This window comes from Prinia subflava, chromosome 9 (genome assembly GCF_021018805.1).
Source record: "Prinia subflava isolate CZ2003 ecotype Zambia chromosome 9, Cam_Psub_1.2, whole genome shotgun sequence".
In the NCBI taxonomy this organism is placed as follows: Eukaryota; Metazoa; Chordata; class Aves; order Passeriformes; family Cisticolidae; genus Prinia; species Prinia subflava.
Window position 1 is genome coordinate 15,580,918 of NC_086255.1, and position 18,841 is coordinate 15,599,758.

General features: G+C 37.1%; 1 protein-coding gene across 11 annotated transcripts in view; it reads left to right on the forward strand.

Moving 5' to 3' along the window:
* The window catches only part of EXOC6 (exocyst complex component 6), an 86,498-nt gene that overhangs the window by 17,543 nt on the left and 50,114 nt on the right, over positions 1–18,841 (forward strand). For all 11 annotated transcript variants that reach the window (XR_010081312.1, XR_010081313.1, XM_063405608.1 and 8 more), the window contains exons 2-11: positions 3,671–3,842; positions 5,130–5,177; positions 5,291–5,381; positions 6,281–6,326; positions 12,438–12,642; positions 13,731–13,886; positions 14,563–14,631; positions 16,712–16,795; positions 16,890–16,936; positions 17,320–17,440. Coding sequence is in view for 9 of the 11 variants with exons in the window: in XM_063405608.1 (XP_063261678.1) it covers positions 3,671–3,842; positions 5,130–5,177; positions 5,291–5,381; positions 6,281–6,326; positions 12,438–12,642; positions 13,731–13,886; positions 14,563–14,631; positions 16,712–16,795; positions 16,890–16,936; positions 17,320–17,440 (1,039 nt within the window). In the remaining 2 variants the exon portion in view is untranslated. The remainder of the gene's footprint in view (positions 1–3,670; positions 3,843–5,129; positions 5,178–5,290; positions 5,382–6,280; positions 6,327–12,437; positions 12,643–13,730; positions 13,887–14,562; positions 14,632–16,711; positions 16,796–16,889; positions 16,937–17,319; positions 17,441–18,841) is intronic.

The following is an 18,841-nucleotide window of genomic DNA, read 5'->3' on the forward strand; positions in this document are numbered from 1 at the left end:
CAATGAACCTGTTTATTAATCTTCTACTCACCTAGATGAGAAAGTTATGATACAAAGAGAGAATTTCTTTTAAATACTCTGACTATTTATTTCTGTAAAGGCAAGCAGTTCTGTCTCAGGGGTTTTTTTACTCGTCTGCTGAGAGTGTTGATTTGTTGTTCCCACAAGATGGAGCTGTTTACATATGTAATTAATGTGGAATTTCTACTACTGGTGCATCTTAGGGAGGTCTGTCAAAATGCTGGTTTAAAACACAGGTCACAATTTTATCAGTATCCTTGCAGAAAAGGGTACAATGTACGACACAAAATAGTAACTATTATTTTAAGAAGGTAGAGTAGTCTTGTGATTAAGGTATTGGGAGGTACACCGTATTGCTTTCTTCCCCATTATTTTGAACATTTATTTCCTGTATTATTTTCAGTTAAATAATAGTGATAATACCCGTGAGATTAAAACCCAGTACTTTATTATAATTAAATTTAAGCATAAGTGCCCTTAATATTGAGGAAAACATAATACAGATTTTTATAACAGTGAAAACTGTATTATCTGTGCTACATTGTCTGTACTTCCAGAAGTTCTGGCTGTGTTTTCTGGATTTTTGATAACATTTTAAAGAGAAATTCTGATTGCAAAGGATTTCTTTTTGTCAGTATTTTAAGAGCCTGTCTGAAAGTGTTGGCACAGATGTGAAATGGACAGAAAGTTATCAAGGCAGCTTTTGGATACCCCCAAATCATCAGGCAGTGAATACAGAAACACAGTGCACTGCCACCATGAAAGAAAGTCTGGTGGTACACACTCAAGTATGGAGCTCCTCTTGTACCATCTTTTTGCAGTCTCATTCCCATTTTAGTTACATTTTCTTTACTGAGTTTTGCTGCTGTTTTCATTTATGCTTACATGACAGAATTTACAATTTGGGCACATGGTGATAGATAGAAGTCCCCTATTTCTGTGATAATGATGCTCCTTTCTCAGTTCTCTTTGAGAACACTGGAAGGACACCTAAACTTGGAGGCTTCTTCCACCCTTAAAAAAAAGGTTAAGAAAACAGTAATAAATTGAACTTTTTTTCTGTGGTGGTTTTTTTTTTTTTTTTTGGTTTTTTTTTTTTTTTCTTTGGTTGGTTTTTTGATTGTTGATATTTTTGTTAGTCGGTCGGATTTGTTGCATTTTTTGTTTGGTTGTTCTTTAGTTTGTTTGTTTTGCTGTGTTTTGTTTCTTCTTTAGCATGCAGTGCAGTATAGGTGGCGAGTCCAGCCCAGTTTGAGGGGGCTTATGCTTGCCAGATCTCTGTGAAGGCACTTTGATGCATCTGATCTTCCTAATCTTTTTTTCTTGTCCAAGAGCTCTGAAGACAGCTGGATGCCCCTGTGTCCACCCTGTAGCTTCCAGCATTTCTGACCCTTTTCTCAGTGGAGCAGCACTCACATAACTGTAATATGTATTTTGGAGTGCTGCCACATCAGTCGTTGAACCTTTTTCTCCTCCCTCCCCCATTTCTTTACAGGTGACAGTGCTGTGGTGCAGGTGCTTGCCCCTGCAACTTCTCATGCAGAACATCAGGCTGCCTAGTGAGGCCTCACTCAATGCCCTCTGTGTCTTGCACCTTTCTTTCCTCCCAGGCCAGGATGCTGCTTCTCCCTCCAGCCAGCACTGGGTTTGTGTGGGTATTTCCCTCTGGTGATGCAGTCACTTGGAACCATCCACCACAGCCTTTTAGAGCTCAGCCATCCTGGGCAGCCTCGAAGGAGCCCTCTCAGGCAGCCTGGTAGGAGCCTCAGGGGGAGAGGCTTACGGGCACACATTTGCTCCTTCCAGCCATCACTTCAAACTGTGGTGGTAGAAATGGTGAGGGATGAACCACTTCATGGGTTAACAATCTTGTTTATCCCCTGGTGCACTTGGGAGGAAGTACACCTGCTTTCAGTACTATAGCCTTATTTTCCTATCATAAGCAAAAGGGGATATTCTCGTAAAATTTTATTCAATAGATTTTTTTCCCCTGAAAAAGTATCTATAACAAGTGCAATATAAGAAATGGGCTTTCTTCCTTCAACATGTAGGACAGCATATTGCCATTTTCTGTCACCTAAGTTGTTAGTTCTCTGAATATATACGAGGTCAAAAGAAACTCAAAAAGTGTAAAGAATCTTGTTACGAGAGTCTTTTCTGCATCCTTTTCTTCATTGAAAGGTCATGTTCCTGTCAGACACTCAGGTTTGTTGTGCTGATGATGAACTCAGACCTCAGCAAAGCCCAGAGGTCTGGTTAGAAAGAAAAGAAAAAAAGAAAAGAAAAGAAAAAAAAGAAAATCTTGAAGAATATGGGAAATCACACTTCTCCAAGAAGACTGGGAGAGAAGTATTTTCTTGCTACTCAAGAGTTGTAGAGGCTTTGACTCATGGTTGCTTGGGTTTTGACCTTAAGACTGTACTTCTGCAAGTAACACTGAAACGCTTGAAATTCCAGCTTTTTCTTTTCCTCATGTTAACATTTTTTATTTTTTCTAAATCAGCTTCTCCTTACAAATATCTGGAGAAAACATTATAATTGTGAGAGGAAGTTAGAGGCTAAAAAGGCAATTTAAAGATTTTTGATTAATTTTTTTTTAACACTTGCAGATTGCAGTACAAACGTGTTTGTATATGTATGATTAAATCATCCTTGTATTATTGCTCTCATTCTATGTGAAAAGCTACTTCCAAACTACCAGTATTTGTTGTTGTTGCTGTATCAAATGATTAATCAATTTTTGGAACTGTTTATGCCTTGCCTTTGTTGGGAGACATTTGCTTTTGGTGCAGTTCTATGTAAAACCTCTTCTCTTGCTTACTCTGAGGAAGTCTAAAGCTTAAAACTGTGCTGTGCCTCCTTTGCTCCTTCTCATGCTGGAGCATTTCTCCGTGCTCGTTTCTGTTTCTGACGCTGTTTAACAAACTACACCGGTAATTTCTCCCAAGTCACGTTTGCTGTTGGAGTTTCTAAGTGACCTAATCAAGAACTAGTAAAATAACCCAGAGGACCTGATTGCAGCCCTTCCTGACAGTGAGGTGCCGTGGAGGAGGCAGCCTCAGGCGTGTGCATGTCGTGGTTTTGCCCTGGAGCTGTTGGGCACGGGCAAGGACGGAGCCTTGGGCACTGCCTTTGCCAGGGGTCCGGCTGCTGCCGCACAGCGCTCCGGTCACTCCGGCTGGAGTCATCCCACCCTGATTTAGTTGGATAACTGTGCTGTTAGGAATACCAGGAAAGCAAATTTGTATGTTTGCACTTCTTTATATTTAGCAAAGAGTGGAATTTGATGGAAGAGCGATCCATGCTATTTGAGGTGGTTGGAGAAACTGATTCTTTTGTACCCAAATTTGAGCATTAGGGCATAAATAACAGGCCAGTGAGGCTCAGGTCAACCATGATGTAACTGGTTAAGCACCTGGATTAATGCCATAAGGGCTGGGTTTTGCGCCATCAGTTCTCAGTTTTGTGCCATCTTTTTTTTAATGCTTATTTTGATGGAGTGGATCCACCAAAGGATGCCACTAGCATCAAGTTTGCTTGCTTTTATTTTCTTGTTAAGAGAGATAGGTTTCAATAAAGATTGTTGCATACATGCTATTTTCAACTGAGGAAAAAAGTAAACTTTTATTTTCTTGTTTTTATTTAATAGGTCTGTATATGATGACCAACCAAATGCACATCAGAAGTTTATGGAAAAACTTGATGCCTGCATACGTAACCATGACAGGGAGATAGAAAAGATGTGCAATTTTCACCATCAGGGCTTTGTGGATGCTATTACAGAGCTTCTTAAAGTTAGGGCTGATGCAGAAAAACTAAAGGTAAGGAACAAATTTTTCAGAGTTTCATATATCATTGTCTTTGAACCTAAAAGAAGGAACTGGACTCTTCTACTGAAGATTATTTTAGTGTTTATCACATGCACTGTGATGTTTGCAGCAATTTTTTAGAAGTGAATTGAACAGGATTTGTGATTAGAGCTGTATTGCCTGATACAGTGATTTATATTTACAAAGCTGAATATTTTATTAGATCTCATTCTGATTTTTTAATGTGTGTTTTCAGAAATTGGTACTAAATTATTTTGCCTTTTTATACAGTCTTTCTCAGAAGGTGAAGGACAACAAATGATAAACACAGTATTTCTTAAATAGGTCTTTTCCTAATCATGTGTTTGTATGTCAGACCTTAGAAGAATTGAAAGTCCTTATTAGAAAACTAAAAATACCACAATTATGTGTGCAAAACCCCCCTGTTCTTTACTTTGTAATGAGCAGGGGAGTAGGTGATGTTAGTAGTTTTCATGAGATATGAGAACCAAGATTTCCTCGCGGATCAGAATGCAGAATAGTGAATTATGAGATCCATCCCTTTTAGCTCTCCTTACACTTTTGAGAGCAAAATATGCACACCAGACAGAATGAGCATAGTTCATCAGAGGTTATGATTAGAAGACCATTATATAAAGGATATTCAGATAACAAGAGACCAAATACAGCATCAATGAGGTCATTGAGCATCTTTGTTCAGAAATTAATGAGATTTTTAATAAACTAGAATGTGCTTCCTTATTATGATGACCTAATGAGTCACTTACTATGTGGGAAAATCTGAGGTTGAGCTTTGCCTGCACCTGCAGCATTAAAATGTTGCTGTGGTTTGGAGATTTCCACGTTTGATGTTAATCAACCACCCAGTGTTTGCATTCAGCAAAGTATGAATGTTTAATTACCATAAAATGCAATCACCATTTCTTACAGACAATGAATGGCCCATAGAGCTCATTGAGGTTATCAAAAAGGGACCAGTGGTCAATTGGGTCAATGATTTGAATTGTTTGACAGACCTACAGAAACAAGGAAAGTTCAAAAATCCCAAGTAAATTTGAGAAGTTTGCCACAGAATCTGTTAGAAAGAACTGTCATAAGTAATTGAATTTAACAAAAGCCCTTTGCGATCAAAAGTTCAAGTTCAAGCTGTAGAGTTAATTTGAATTTGCATTTCTTTGTTCTAAGTTTCTCAGGAAGCATGATCTGATTACAAGGGTGAGCAGTCACATCAGGGCAATATATGCATATTTGTCTAACAAAGGTGAAATTATTTTTAAGGTCCAAGTTACTGATACCAACCGAAGGCTTCAGGATGCTGGGAAAGAGGTGAGAAAATGGTGCTTCCTATATGGGTGTTATGAATATTTGTAGCAAAATAAATTTATTTGCATAATTTAAGTGTGATTTTCTTTCCTTTTTTTAAAAAAATAACCTTTAAGGTGATAGCCCAAACAGAGGAAATCATCCGATGTAGGGTTCAACAGCGGAATATTACAACAGTTGTGGAAAAACTACAGTTGTGTCTTCCAGGTGAGTGACCTATAGCTAAGTATGATGGCAAATTAAAGAAAGTAAGTCACAGTAGCCAAAAGGAAAAGTCTTCTGTTTTTTCTGTGTTCTGGTCCTGTAACATCCAGTTTAACGAAAAAATTAATAGGTTTTTAAAAGATGTCAACATGTAGGTTCCATGTTTTGCAATATTTGACACAGAGCAATTGTAACAATGTCAGAAGACAATGAGACAGTTGAATGGCACAAACAATGCAGCCACATACAACTTTGAATGAAATAATATTTTTAATATGATAAACAATTAATTTGTTGCTTGAGAGGGTAGGTTTGAATACTGGGGAAAATACTAATGATACTCTTTCAACATTGTACTTTTAGTTCTGTATTTCAAAACAGGTGTTTTGAAATAAAACAAAAGGGCTCTAAATGTTGTTTCAGGAAGGTAATATTGTAGGATTGCACACAGCTCCATAAGGGTTTTATCCTGTTTGTCATTTTGCTGTAAAGTAGATTTGAGAGGTTTTTTTGTGAAGTCTTCTTCTTGACATGTTCGGAGTACAGTAGGTGGTACTGTTGCCTTTTTATTGAGACAGACCATGGACTGGTAATACAGATCAGCTTGTGGCGTGTAGTAAGTGAATAAATATGTTTGATATGTATACTGTTGACTGTTTTGTTAATCTTAATTATTTTTAATTGAAAAGCTGTTAAGAGTTCAGTTATCTTTTTGTTTTTTAGCTGCAGTCTAGATTTTTTTTGCTAGATTTATCACATTTATGCTACAGTAGGAATTAAATGAGGTAAATATAGTACATCCTTTTCTATCTCTAATTTTGTCCTTTACAATACATATTTTCCTCTTTTATTAACTAAAGCCACAGTAAGACTCACAAATTCATCTGTTTGCTTTTATGCAGTGCTGGAAATGTACAGCAAACTAAAAGAACAGATGAGTGTTAAAAGGTGAGTAAACTTATTTCTACGAGAAAAAATGTAACATTTGTAAGTAAGTCGACAGAATAGCAAACACTTATGTAGACAAGTAAGACTTCTTAGCCTGTAGCTTGGTATATGTGTAGTCTTTGTTTCCTAATACTGGTCTGTATTTCAAGAATATTTGAAAATGTTGTGTTAAAGAACTTCTAGGACCTTAATGATTGCCATGAAAAATAATGCTTACTTAAATGACTATGACTTGTAGTGAAATTATGATTATAAAATGTGAAATAAAGTTTTCTTGTTTTATTACTTAAAGCAGGTTAAGAAGCAAGAAAAATAAGATCCTTAGGGAGTAAAGGTCTTTTAGAATACATTAATATCTGATTAATATATCATGATATATTTAAATTAAACACATAATACCAGAAGAAAGGAGATTTTATTCCTTATATCTTTCTTTAGACCTATCTAGTTTCTCTATGCTTTTAATGTAAATGGGACTATGAGAATGAATTGCTGATAATGTGTTGTTTTGGGTTTTTACCTCTGTGACAAACTGACTTGTTAAAAAGAATTAAAGCTATAATCTAGGATAAGAGTTTATAACTGGTACCTGAGCAGCTGCTCCTTCCTATTGTGTCTCCACTTTTCATTTTCTCAGGGAGCCACTCACTGCTGCTGTAGTCCCAGTATTCCCAGTTCTCCCTCCCTCCCCGGCAGCTTGGCTGCCCCTGGCCTCTGCGTTAGCTGCATCCTGTCCCACTGGGGCTGCTGCCTGCACCCCGCACACCCACCCCAGCAGTTCCACTGCTGCTGTTTTCTTCTTCATGATTCCCATATCATCACTGCCACCGTGATCCCTGCCTGCTTTCCGCAGTGCCTCAGTCACAGCGATGCTCTGTGCCTGCCCCTTCTGGGTTCCTGCTTGCTGGCAGTGCCTCTTTGTGCACTTGGCACCACTTCAGGGAGCTCCTGCTGACAAGTCTGTCTGGACAGGACTGTTTCCATTTGGAACTAGCTGTGCACAGTCAGTTGTCTGCAGGGCTGCTATGTAATGCAGGTTTACTTTTGGACTGTTTGTCTGGATTTCAGTTTCTGAGTAGCCAACACCTCCTACCATACTGTTGGCCATCTGAAAACCCTCAACAGCAGCCACTGTGTGAGTAATCAGCTCTAAAGCCTGTGTGCAGACATGTCCAAAATGCTTCAGATTAACTGTACACATCAGGTCTATGAACATTGCAGCAAATGTGAGACATCTTTGACAGTGATATATGCACTAGATGATACCTATGCATGTTTGCTCTCTGGGATATCTTCTGCAAAAATACAGAAGCTTTAAGAATGACCTTACAGCTATGGCACTATGGTGTCTCTTACTACAATTAAAACTTGCTGCATGTGAACTGGTGTAGTAGATCCCATCAGCTTGACTGCTATACAATGTTATCTCTGAACATTTCACTGGTTCAGCATCTGCTTAGAGTAGCTGGCACATGGTAGTAGTAGTGGTAGCATGTTGTTGCAGTGTTCTTGGAGCAGCTCTGCAGGAAGATGTAAACAGTCTCCTTGCTTCTCCAGTCAGAGATCATGTACTGTCTGAATCACACCACTTCCCTCTGCAAGGTCTGCTGTGGACAATGCTATGTTTAGTATCCTGAAAATATTGAAAACACTGGGTTCAATGCTGCATTCTGCCCTTGCTCTGTCAGGCAAGGCAAGCAGCATCCTGGTTTTAGAATTGCTGGGGAAGTTGTAGTTCCTACTGTCATCATATAACGATCATTTAGGTGAGATAAAATTGCTGATGGTTTTGACTCTGTATTGTCTAGTCCTTTTGTAGAGTCCACTGATGGTTGATGTGCTTTCTGAGAAACCATCTGTACTCTTCAAATCTTAAAGACTTCTATCTGATAATTTTCCCATGGAAGTTGTTGCCAGACAGGAAGTCCTAAAAGTCAAAGGGCTCCTGAATTGAGGGGTTTGGACACATTATTATCATATTGTAAAGAGATCTAAAGGAGAGGGGAGATGCCATAGCTTTGATGTACCATGCCTTGAAATCACATGGAGTGCAGAAGGCTTAGGCTGTGCTGCAGGCTACTGCTGCAGCTCAGATAACTCTTTCATTAGCTACGCTACAGTTACTATTTTGCCTGTGACTTTACAATTCCCTGTAATACAACCAACAGGTGGCTATCCCATGGAACTTGCAGATAATTCAAGTGGTAATTTCCTTGTGGCTCAGCAGAGTGCATGTGTTCTGGCCTTTATCACTACTAAAAGATTGAGCAACATCAAGAACATCCATAGTGTCAGTGCAAAGACCTGACAGCTGATGTGTGCGCATACAAGGCATTTCAAAACTGATCTTCCTAAGTTTTGCTGTGAAGCTTTTTCTTGGAAGAGTCAGAGAGAGTAGCAGTCACAGTCGAAGACATAGCAAAACAGTAAAGAATGTTTATTTTAGGCAAAGAAAATTTCTCATAAACCTTCATTGAAGTTTGTTAATGCAGCAAAGCTTTCACTGCTCTTTTTTTTATAAAAAGACATCTTGACTTTCTCTGCTTGTGGCTTTTTAGAACATATTTTCGTTATTCCATTGTCTTACAGTCTTGTACCGTGAATAAAACTCTCAATTCTAATATTTAAAGGAAGGGAAAACAAAAGTATAATTATGGATACTATATATGTTTTGGGGATAGTTGTTATAGGAAAAAGATTGGAATTTATTTTCTTTTTCCGTGGCAGACCTCTTTTAAGATAATGCAGGATTTTGAATCTGGAATACATACTGGTTTATGCAAGTGGAATGGAGGTTTTCAGAGAAGTCTAAAAAGCCATCTATTGATAGCAACTTTTGGTCCTTTACCAACGTGGGTAAAACTGATGACCTAGAGGTGAAAGGCTCTGTATCCTATTTATCTGTCTCCTGAGCCATGGATAACACAAATTGACAAGAACTATAGTAGTGAAAGGAAGTAACTGCAGAATCTGCCTTAAACAGACACAGTTGGCTGGAAAGAGGTACAGAGGGTTTAAAGTCTTAACTGAGGAAGCACAAAGGAGGAGTGTGGTTTCTTTGCTGCTCTCCCAGCCACCTAGTGGGGGCTATGCACTCACACAATTCGAGCTTGAGTTTTAAGTCAGAGACAAGGTCATCACACATTTCATACAGCTGTTACCATGGCCTTGGTGTTTAGATTTTGGTATGTGTCTTGGGAGGCAGATCCCAGCTGCTTCAAGTGATTGTGGTCTAATTTGGAATAGTTAGAACCGGTGGTTTTGCAAGTCTTTCTTGACAGTAAATATTACAAGAAACCTAAACCCATCACACAATGGAAGTAATACAATAAGTCAGTCTGCCAAGGTTGTTGCTGAATCTTCTCAAATCTTCTGTGAGAGGGACTGAAAAATGAGTATACTGTTTCAGAATGAGAATAAATTATTCTCAGTAAAATTCAGTGTTTGAGTTCATCTTGCTCCTGATCTGTGTAATGTCTTTACTGCTGTAGTTTAACTTGATGGGGCTTTTTTAGTAAGTTATATTTCTCTTTACTGCCTCCAACTAACACTTGCTGATAAAAATCTTTAAAGTCCTCTTTGTTATTTAAAGCATAAAAGAATACTTCATGTACACTAAAGTAGTGGTAATTTTCTTTTAATTTTGGGGTTTTTTCTGTGTTGCTGTTTCATATTCTTTACAGACTGTTCTGACTGTTCTGTGCCTGGGGAATTTTGCAAAGAATAAGGTGATGCAAAACACTAATATTAATCTTTGGGGGTGGATGGAGGGGTGACTGTTTCTTTGTTGCGAGGTTTTTTAAATTTACTTTTGTGTTGTGCATTGGTTTTTAATTTCCTGGTTCTTGCTGGTATTAGAAGGTTCCATTTTTACAGTTTGGGGATTTTAGTAAATCTGTTATGCAATTTTCATGTTCTGGTGTCGAAATGGATCAGTTCTGCACAGTCTTACCATATGACCCATACTGGTGTTTCAAACTTGTGTCTTCAGCTGGAAAAAATTACAAATTTTGCGTCAAGGAGTGTATTCTCATAACATCAACTCAGAAGAATAGACAGAAGAATGCTATATTTATATTAAAAAAACCCTTTGAAGATACTTCTTTAACTCATTTGTAGTCAGATGGGCAATTTTCACCTTATGTGATTGATAATGCATGATTGCAACTAATAATGTTGTCAAAACCTTCAGCATGGAGTTAAATCTGTGGAAGGTTTTAGAATCTAAATACGTGAATTCTATAAAATGGTATGCAAAACTTTCTGGTTTAAATCCTGACCTGCAGATGACCTTCAAATTAATAAGACTTCAGTGCTTTATTAGAACAGATGTTAAAAGGCCAAGGTCCTGAGCTCCATATATGTATAATTAGTAAGGGACTCTAGAATGGATTTAGAGTGGATTATGTTAATTCTGATCGTAGAGCCAGCAGTCAAAAACCTTCCAGATGAGCTAACAGTGTTCTGATAAGCTGATCTGTATAATTTAAATAAAAACCTTTTATACGATTTTGATGCTATTATGGTTTTATTCCCCAGAAGTCTCACCATGTGGCACTCTTGACCATTTTCTATTTAGAAAAACAAAACCCACACACATAAACCCCCCAGACCTTTTCTTATGTGCAACATTCCCATCACCTTATGTATATTTTATATAAACCAAGCATATAACAAACAAAAGCTCCTAATTTACACTTGAAACCTCTTTATTTGCAGTCTTCTGAAAGCAGCTCTGTTCTGGAATAAAAGAGAATGTTTTTCCCATCCTTCAGCTATGTTCAGTTGTTAACTTGGAAATGTCTTGATTAAGAAGATTCAAACATTGTCTTAATTTCAGAATTGAACAAGAAATCTTGTCTCTAGTGTTAGTAATTTGTTATTGTTTGTCTACTGAAGGAAACCAGAAACTTGAATTATATTTTTTGAAAGTGTTTACTCACTATATTTACAAAGTAATGTCCAGAAACTAGAGAACCGTAAAGGACACTTTTCTAGGTTTCTCATTTGAAGGGATTTTCCTCATATTCAGCTTTTTCCCTCAAAATCATTTGGTAATTTTTCAAAAAAGATTATGTTGGACTTTAAGGAAGAAAAAGGAACTTAAATTATGGAAGAAAAGCTGAAAATGGGTTAAGGATATCACTCCATATTTGTGGAAAGAAAGGGTTTGGAACTAGCAACAAGTTAACTCCATCTCATCTGAGTATTTGTGCTTTTCCCATTTGAGACCAAGGTAGAAGGAATTAGTTTATCTTAATCTGTTCTAATCGGACAAACTAAATTCATTTTCCCACCTCCCTCCAGGGTGAGTAGCTGGTAAGAATGCTACATAAAGGGAAATTATTGTCACATCTGCAATTGACTGCTGTCTTACTCATATTTAGCCTGATTCCTATGCCTCTTTAAACTGTGGTTGAGATCACAGGTTTGTTGATTATGGTACTTCATTAATTCAGTGTAGTTGTTTTCTGGATGGGATAGACTGTATTTTGTCAGAAGAATTAATAGGTTTGTGGTTTACAGCAAAATATGATATACTGCTGGAAAAAAGCATTGGTCAGGATAGGTGTGTCCCTGTCTTTCATGACTACAGATGGTAGAAGGAGTGTGGGCATAGATGTGTGCATGTGCTCACATATACCTGAAGAAGGCAGATAGCTGCAGACATGCTTTTTCAACATTTTTTTCATTGTTTGGTGCATATACTGTGGTGTTGGGTGATTGGCAGTTTCTGTTTCAGAAAAAACCCCAAATCATAAAAAATCCCTGATCAGTTCAATCCAGAAAGGAAGATAATGGTCATGACTTCAGTGTCTCCATTCTGCAAGATGCTCTATGTGGTACTGGGACTCTTGATCAGAGCTGTTAATACTGTAGGAGTCTACTTAGTTTTGACTTGGCTGAGTCACTCTGGCACTTCACCGGGGTTTTTTTTTCAAACTAAAACATTATATGGATGACCTTTTGATTGTTAATTTTTCTAAGAATAGAATAAATTAGATGTATATTGATTTTATGTGTGATATTGATATATATATATATATTTATTAAATTATTTTACCAATATTTTATAAGAAGCTACATAATTTTGTTTTAATCTCTTTGTAGATACTATTCAGCTTTGAAAACAATGGAGCAGCTAGAAAATCTATATCTTCCTAGAGTTAGCCAATACCGCTTTTGCCAGATAATGATAGAAAATCTGCCAAAACTGCGTGAAGAAATAAAAGAAATATCCATGTCAGATCTGAAGGACTTTTTAGAGAGTATTCGAAAGCATTCTGACAGAATTGGGGAAACTGCCATGAAACAGGTAAGCCAACCAAACTATGACTTTGGTCTGTTGTTTACTGAAAATTTCAGTTTCATTAGTGTCAGATAATCCCAGAGGGTTTATTCAAAGGTTACAGACATCCCACAGAGCTCTGAGTAAAGATGGAGAGCTGTGAAATGCAAACATATTGTGTGGTTTTTATCAGTGTCCTGGAAAGAAGTAGTTTTTTCCCTGGGAAAGGAAGGAGAGATGCTGTATATCTCAGTTTCAAGAAACTACGAAATACTTTGAGTAGTCAGCTCCTGGACAGTCTGTATCTCAGCAGCTACTGCACCAAGACAAAGAGCAGCCTATCTGGCCAGCTGGCCACGATGAGTTAGACAAAAGAGGTGCTGAGATATAGCTGCCTAGTTCTCTCCAAAGTGCTCCTCCTGCAGAAGACTAAGGTAAGAGCCAGAAGGAGACTGAGGCAGCTGGAGGCCTTGCCTGCTCTGTCACTAAATAATCTGCCACTTCAGAGCACTACTGCTAGGCAGGGTTTAAAGCAGTCAATGCTTTTAAAGTTTATTCGGAGAGCAAATACTGTTTTCATTTGACTTCTCGTTGACAGAATTCAGGTTGGGTTGCCATTTTGTCACCTAAGGTCCTTGTAAAATGCAGCATTGATTATTATAAATGAAACTTAATTGCAAGGTTATGCTGTGCTTTCTTCAATAGTAAGGGCAATATAGTAGTGCCTTTGGCTTCTGCAGCTGACTACTCACTTAGACTTAACTGAAGACAGCAAAAAAGTATCTGGGAACTCAGATACCTGTACTTCATTTATAGATTGATTCTCTGCAATTTATGATCAGGAAAATTACAGATTGATTTTTAAAAATTTTTCTGCCTCTAAAATTTTATACTGGAGATTAGGGAAAAGTTATGCAGGGTTCACTATTGAGTTCAGTTGTCATCCCAAATTCATTAAAGGCCAAATCACTGGTGTAGGCTGAGGGTGTGCATGCACCTTGCAGTTATACTGGTGTGTATTCAATTGCACCACCTGTTTTTCACATCCTAGCATAAAATCATCAGTGATGAAATTTGAATTACATGCCTCTTAATTGATTCTACTCTTAAAACAGGCACAGCAGCAGAAAACCTTTAGTACTGCTCTCCAGAAGCAGAACAATGTAAACTATGGTCGGAATATGCATCTAGGTAGAAACAGGATTTTGGAATCCAAGAATGAAATCACATTGAAGCGAACATTTGAAGATGAGGATGAACATGAAGAAGAGGTAACTTTGTACTAAATCTGTTCATCTTATTTAAAGTGAATTTTGTAGGTTTATTGAACAAAACTCACTGTCTTTACACTGTCTCTAGGTGGTTAACATTAGTTAGAAAACTACACAGAACACCTTCAAGTTATGGTAACAGTCCAGATCAGCATTTCAGGATGAAAAATTAGTGCTAAAATATTAGTTGTTTTATTGCTAGCTTTAGCATTATGTTTGAGGACATTCAATTGGACAGGACTTCCAGTTCTTCTGGAATTCACTTGCAATTTATGTCATGCATTACCTGCCCACTGTTAGTGTTGTGTGGCCCATTAGAATGTTCTGGTGTTGCTAAATTATGCATTTTGGTGTTGAGGACCTCAGTTTAGGTAAGACATCTTTAATCTGTCAAATACTCAGTATTCCTAAATTAAATGAAACAGTGAGTACTTAGACCTTTAATTCTGATGCTCTGGAAACACAGAGGAAGGATTGTGGTATTGTAACACGAATAAAATTTCTGACTAATGCAAAAGGAGGAGAGATTGGAGCAATTCTTTTATTGTTTTCTAATAGAAGCCATCCATTTTTGAGTCCTTATTATGTAGACAAGTTCTGTTGGTACTATATCCCATTTTGCAGATTATATGCTTATTATGTTTTATATACTCTTCTTTTTCCTTTCCTTCTTCAGGTTTTAACTGCCCAAGATCTTGTAGACTTTTCTCCAGTCTATAGATGTTTGCACATCTACTCAGTCTTGGTATGTATTAAGATGACCTCAAAAAGAAATATAAATTTTTGAAGTTACATATTCATTTTCACATTGTTCATACTCCTAATAGTTCCCAAACAAACAGGTATATTGCTTCTAGTGTTAGTAGTTCTGGATGAGCCAGCTGAAATGGATACGGGTACTCAGGACACGAGCCCATGAGTTCTTTTGTATGCATCGTAAAGGACACTCCGCAAGGCATTTATTACCTAGGTGTTTTTAAGTAAAATACGCACATTTGCCTTAATACTGGTATCCACACTTTCACAGTTCCCACTAGTGTTCCCTCTTACCCAAGTATTTGGATGAATGTGATAAAACATAGCAATATTCGGCCTGAATCTTGTGGAAATCAGAGTAGAAGTGAAAAATAGGAAGCAAAATCTGGAGATTGTGACAGGGTGTGCCCAGGCAGATTAGATTGGATTCAATGGCAGAGACACAATAGCCTATTTTAGCTTCTGTAAAACAGATTCAGTGCACAAGTTCACAAGGATGAAAACTTTTTTTGTGAGACATGGTATCAAATTATTTGTTGTTTTCTTATCTTTCCTATGTCTCGGTTACTTTTGAAGTCAGATTACTTGCAGAATTTAAGTAGCAGTGACACTGATGTGTGCTTGTAAGTACTGCTAATCCTACAGTCTCGGCTGCACCTGCCTTCAAGCAGTCAGTCTGGGTTATCTTCTTTTTATGGAATCTTTGCAGCTGTGTTATATGAAAGGTTGCATATTGAAATACTGTTTAAAATGTAATTTCACTGTAACTTTTTTTAAAAATAAAAATGCAAACAAAACCATCATTAATTGTTCATCTCACTGAAAAGTTGGGAGGGATAGAAAGATAGGCTACCAGAACTATTGAAAGAGTGGACTGTTTTTTTTAACAGAGAACAATGTGAAAAAACACATTAAAAAGAATGTGTAAAATTAACCATACCAGTTGACAACAGCTGCTGATTCTTTCTTTAGTATAATAAGGGAACAGAAAGTAAAATTGATACATGACATTTAAAAGTAATATGTAATTATATTTTTCACTTTAACGAGGATCCTGAAGTTGCACCCTTGATCCAAAGATATGCCTTTTGGGTTTACACAAAAAGTTTTCCAGATTTCAAATTTATTTGAGACAGAAAACAACTTGGAGCGCTTCCTGATATCAAAAAGGATTGTTGATGTAGACTTCTGTATTTCCAGCCAGCATAATTTCCTTAATAAGCCGTGATAGCATTATCAAGAGTTGTGCATTAGCCACTTTTGGGAGTCCTTCTCATTAACCTTGTGTTGCAAACCATCTCTTTTGAGTTTAGAGAACTTGATGAGGGCAAAGAAGGGGAGTTGATACCAGATGACTTTTCATTTCTCCAATAAGGATCTTACAGCAAATGTTATGTTCTTAATGTAATTCCATCTCTGCTACAAAATTGAAGAAAATATTCTAATTTCACACAGGGCAGAAGTTTTCTACTCTGCTTCTTCATATTGAAGAGGAAAGCATGATTTTATATACCTCAGAATATTACACAGTTTGTGATTCCAACCTAGTGATGGCAAGATACAGACTGTATTTATGGACCTGTAACCTTTCTTTAGACTAGAAATTGATGAGAAATATGCATAAAGATCTTTCTTTAGCCATCAAAGCATTTTTGTAACAACTTTATAATGCAGTTACTTTCTTGAATAACCTAGAGAAATGTTTTAGGAGACAATGAGTTTCAGTTATACAGTAATAGGCAAAATGCCTTGTCTATGAATATTAATTTACTCTGAGAGTTGTAGTTTAAAAATGGACATACTGTTTAAAATACATAATGTTGCTTGGCAAAATGTAGGCATGTAAACAAAATTTCTATTTACAGTACAGACTGTAAGCTTCTCTACAGAAGAAGGTAATTTCTGTGTATTTCATGCATGCAAAACTTTGCTGGTGTCAGCTGGAGGTTTACACGTGGAATAAATGCAAAATATGTGCTTAGTTTAGGGGAATTCTACCTTTAAATTTAGAAGAGCCTTTTTCACACAGAGACAAGATTCTTTTTTTGACTACTTATGTCTTTTTTTAGGGTGATGGGGAAACATTTGAAAATTACTACAGAAAACAAAGGAGGAAACAAGCAAGATTAGTTCTGCAGCCACAGTCAAGCATGGTAATCAATACTTTCGGTTTTGCATTGATTTGAGTTGAAGCTAATGCTTAGTGATATTTTTGTTCCTAAACTTGTTTTTTTCTTTCATTGAAAGCATGAAACTGTAGAAGGCTATAGAAGATACTTCAGTCAAATTGTAGGGTAAGTTTTCTAAATGAAAATTTATTTCAGTTTTACTGTGTTGATTCTTAATTCAACCTGTGTTCACCCGTTGTCCAAGAACTTTCTTCTGCAAGATTCAGTTTCTGCACAAATCATGTGGGTGGTTATTGCTGGATCTGAGCAGGAAAGGGCATCTAGATCCTACCAGCACGGTGCCCTACAAGGACCTTCCAACAGCCTGGGCTCCAGATGGCCTGAAACAAACTTCACATTTTTATTTCATTCCGGGTGAAGCACAGCACCAAACCTACCAAAGTGTCACTGCTCCAGTGGGGAAGGTTTTGGCTATGCTTGGGTATGAGGGGTAGTATTTGCCCTAATATTAGAAACAACTTCATAATTTAAGTACCATTTTGTTTTAGTTTCTTTGTAGTAGAAGACCACATATTACATGTAACCCAAGGACTGGTAACCAGAACATACACTGATGAACTCTGGAACATGGCCCTTTCCAAGATCATTGCTGTTCTTAGAACACATTCAGTAAGTGAGAAATCTTACCAGTATTGCAGTTTAAATCCTCTTACTTCAGAGCTCTATGTATTTAAAGCTGGGATAGCAACAAAGTGAAAAATTACACCTCTCTCATGTTTTCTTATTCTTGTGATTAAAAATTGCTCAGATTTGGGAGGGAGCCTGCCAAGCTTTTGTTTTTCCCAACAGTATCAGGCTGTGATCCACAGCCATGGGCTATTTGCATAATCCTCCACTGATTTACAACTCACTGGGTCTTCCAAACCTCCTCTTAGTCCAGCAGTTTAGAATATGCAGAGTTAATCTGCTGTTATTATTGCAATCCTTCCTCATTAGGCTCAACTGACCTCTTCATTAGATCAGATTGAATAGTTCAGCACTGAAAGCACCACCAGGAAATAGTTCCTAATTATCATTCCAAATGCTGTGTTTCCAAAATAAACTCCACCAGCAAAACCCTTGCAGCTCTCTCTTCAATGCTGTAGTGGTGTTATGTTTACGGTGAAGTCAAGGTTTTAGAAAAATTCTGTATCACTTGGGTATTTCAGTGCATTCAAGTGTGTCTCCTAAAGTTATATTCCTGCCCTAGCTGCAATGATGCTGGATGCTATTTCTTATTCCTCTGTGAAAAACCAATGGAATACACATTGTTCACTCAGACTGACTGATAATAAACTGCTTTTGGCGTAACTTTTACTGTCGGAAAAAAGACGAGAACTTTATCTTTCCCTTTTGAGCGTTTACTAGCAGTATTTCCTTTGTGCGATGTTATTTTTATTGTTATTAAAATTTATCTCTAATTTAAGAAAAATTTTCTATTTCATATATACTGAGGAAAAATGGGGAAGAAGTTGAGATTGCAACCATAGTTATCATAGGTCCTTTATTAACAGTGGTACCTGAGATGTTCTCATACTTTTTTACTTCTTTTGAGAGGATTATTGAGATATATTCATCCAGCATTTTTTAAAGCGAAATACGTTGCTAATTAATTGTCTCCATGTGGATTTATACACCTGTATCAGAATGGGATGATTTTGAGGTTGAAAATAATGTAATCTCTGAAGAACTCTACTCTTGTGTTCTTGGTCACTATTTCTTCTCTGTATGCATAACTCCCATCAAACCCAATTCTGTCAGAATCTCTCTAACATCATCCTACTGAGGACTAATGTTTAGATAAATAAACCAAACCCTTCTTTTTAATGAAATACACTAAGAGCAAAACTTCAAGAAAGGTGAAACAGGTGTATATTGTCTTCAACCAATACTATATTCTCATGCAGCTTTAAATTATAATAATAGAATTTTTTTTACTTTATCCAGTATTTCAAATAGTGAAGCTGAGGTGAAAGCCTTAGTTGTATAACTCTACACCTCTGAAAATCAAATTTCAGTTTCAGTCATCTA